Here is a 2678-nt window from a genome sequence, read left to right on the forward strand (position 1 = left end):
ACGACTCTTCAAACCGCAGGGATGTAAACGATGAAACCCTCCCGCTCGCACAAGCCTGAGTTCCGCTAAGAGTGAGCGGGACAGAAAGTTCTGAATTTCTTTGCTTTGAAAAAATTGAAACGGCCGTTTTTTCAGCGATCAGGGCCCCCAAGAAGCTAAAGACGGCCCTGTGTACGCCCTGCCGATGCGCGGTGAAACTACTGGGGGCACTGGCCCAGGAGGTGTACCCCATCACTCCGATTCCTAAACCACGACATGATCCATCAAGGCGCACGACTCTCGGATGGTCACCTACCGCCAACTATATTGCGTAGAATTGCACCGAGGCCAACGCCAGGAAAAGCATGCTGCAGTATCCATACACCTGCAGAGTCTATTACTTATAGCAACCGGCATAAACTTTTGCGTAAACTGAAAAAATAATGAGACAAAAAAAGGGAAATTTTTAGGTCACAAAAAACGAATTTATTCAACCAGGGTGTGCATCTCGCGTGGGGGGAAAGCGAAAGAAAACATTAACAAATTTCCCAGCATTTTACGCCTTTCCGAAACTCGCATCATACGCTTTACGCCTATTCTCTCAACGCCGGATCCACACAACTGCGGTTGCTGTTTCAACATCAATCTACCTCTATGTACTCTAGGTTTAAATTCATCTGTGCACAACGCTTGCCTTCTTTGACGCTACCGATAATCCAAGCGGGATGAGAAGTGCTGCTCCTGTACTCTTCACAGAAGCTGGCCGCATCAGCACTCGGAAGGCAAATAAGTAATCCACCGCTGGTTTCCACCGCCTTGCCGGCCAACAATTTTGCACTGCGACCCAGCACCTCGGCCATCTCGCGCACGTTTTTTATGATTGGCAGTTTGTCGATGTGGAAATCAACTTCGGCCTTTTGGTACTTGGCCAAGTTTTCCGCATGCCCGTACAGCCCGAACCCCGTCACGTCGGTCGCTGCATGTGCGTTGTATTTGCGCATTAGTTTCGCTCCGGTAAGGTTGAGCCGACACATGGACTCCAACGCGATGCGATACGTTTCCTCCACGTCAGCCACACTGAAACGTTCCTGGAGCCGGGTCCAATTGTCGGATTGTTCGTTCATCCAGATGTAAACGTTGGTGGCGAGTTGCGTTCCGAGTGGTTTCGTTAGTACAATTGCGTCTCCCACTTCTGCATTGTATGGCCTGCAATTGAGGAGATAGGGAAACGGTAACAAGATCACGCGGGCCGATCGTTAACGAAGACTAATTACTCACATTGTTAGCTCGGATCGATGGCAAACAGCCGTTGCGGCACCACCAATGATGCACCACGGGTTCTCTGCGATGCTGCCAATGTGGACCGGTGCTTTGCACTCTTTGGCCGCCGACAGAAAGCCGTCCATCACCATCGGAACGACTACATCCCGCTCTTTCTCGGTGAACTCCGTCGGTGCGGAAACGATGAGCTTGATCTGATCAATCTCGGTCGCTCCGACTGCGTATACATCGTTCACCACGTTGGCCAACGCAATCCGGCCTAACGTGAACGGATCATCAATCAGGGGATAGAAGAAATCCACGGATTGCACCAAAAAAAGCTCATCGCGGAGTGCAATTACAGATGAATCTAAACCTATACCTGCAATGGGGAAGCAACGAGATGTTACTAAGGGTGAAAGATCATAATTTGATTATCTCATTCACTTACCAACACCTTCCTTGCTCTTATCATCTTCGGGTTTCTTATCAACTACGTGTTGCTGCTGCTGCTGCTCGGGGTAAACTCCTGCAAGAAGTCGGTTGAGGACATCCTGAGGAACTTTTGAGCCTCACCCACGCAGAGTCGAGAATTTGGTGAGCCGAAAGTCCGGGCTAAGCCCGTGGCTTTCCGGTTTAAACATTTTCTGGCCGCAAAAGTCGACCGGAACCGGAGAAATGTTCAAATTTTTGCGAAAACACGCGTTTGTTTACGTTTTGTATTTATCGTTTTAACGCCATCCCTTAACGTTTTATTAATTATCGTTTATATCGTTTTCCAGCCGCGCTTGTGTGGATTTGAATTGGCGGTTTTTATGCCGCGAAGCACGTCATTGGGAAATTAAATTCCTAATTTTGTACTTGATCTAAATATCACAAATGAATTTCCATGACAATATTAATAGGAAATTCGGTAGATTAGCTGATGAATTATTCTACTCCTCGACCATAAGCTGTTCATTATTCACATATGCTCATAGCGTTGAGGTCCTTTAATCCCTTTCCTCCCGATCAAATTCGGCACCGCGTTTAATGGAGCATTTCAAACTGGAACCAAAGGTCACATTCGATGAAAATCTCGTTTCGTCAACCACCCGGAAGAGCGCAAACCAGCGATGGAGTACGAATTTTATTATCCGTGAAAAGTTTCCAAGTACCATCCACCGATGATGCCCACATGCATCACTTGCGTTCGCGACCCCAGGACTATAGTGCACCGCAGCGAAGCGTAAAAATGGCAGTCCGCCTGAGTGCATCCCGTAGTAATGCTGCCCGCTGGCAGGCAGCAGCAGTTTGGCCAAAATTTCCCAAACAATGGCACCAGCAACAGGCGCGAAACTGGAAAGAGCTTTCAAGCAAACTTGAAAGTTAAATTCTACCTCCCACAGCACAAGAGGATGAAAGAAAAATCTTAGAGCAACTTCCTTGAGCCACAAAGA

General features: G+C 48.0%; 1 protein-coding gene across 1 annotated transcript; it reads right to left on the reverse strand.

Moving 5' to 3' along the window:
* Positions 1–448: 448 nt before the first annotated feature.
* Positions 449–1948, reverse strand: LOC125954296 (selenide, water dikinase 2). Its single transcript, XM_049684465.1, has 3 exons — positions 1691–1948; positions 1258–1621; positions 449–1185 (listed from the first exon to the last, which is right to left on the reverse strand). The coding sequence occupies exons 1-3, from the start codon at positions 1881–1883 to the stop codon at positions 621–623; spliced, it is 1122 nt and encodes a 373-aa protein (XP_049540422.1). The 5' UTR covers positions 1884–1948; the 3' UTR covers positions 449–620.
* Between the last annotated feature and the right edge of the window lie 730 nt (positions 1949–2678).

This window comes from Anopheles darlingi, chromosome 3 (assembly GCF_943734745.1).
Source record: "Anopheles darlingi chromosome 3, idAnoDarlMG_H_01, whole genome shotgun sequence".
NCBI lineage: Eukaryota > Metazoa > Arthropoda > Insecta > Diptera > Culicidae > Anopheles > Anopheles darlingi.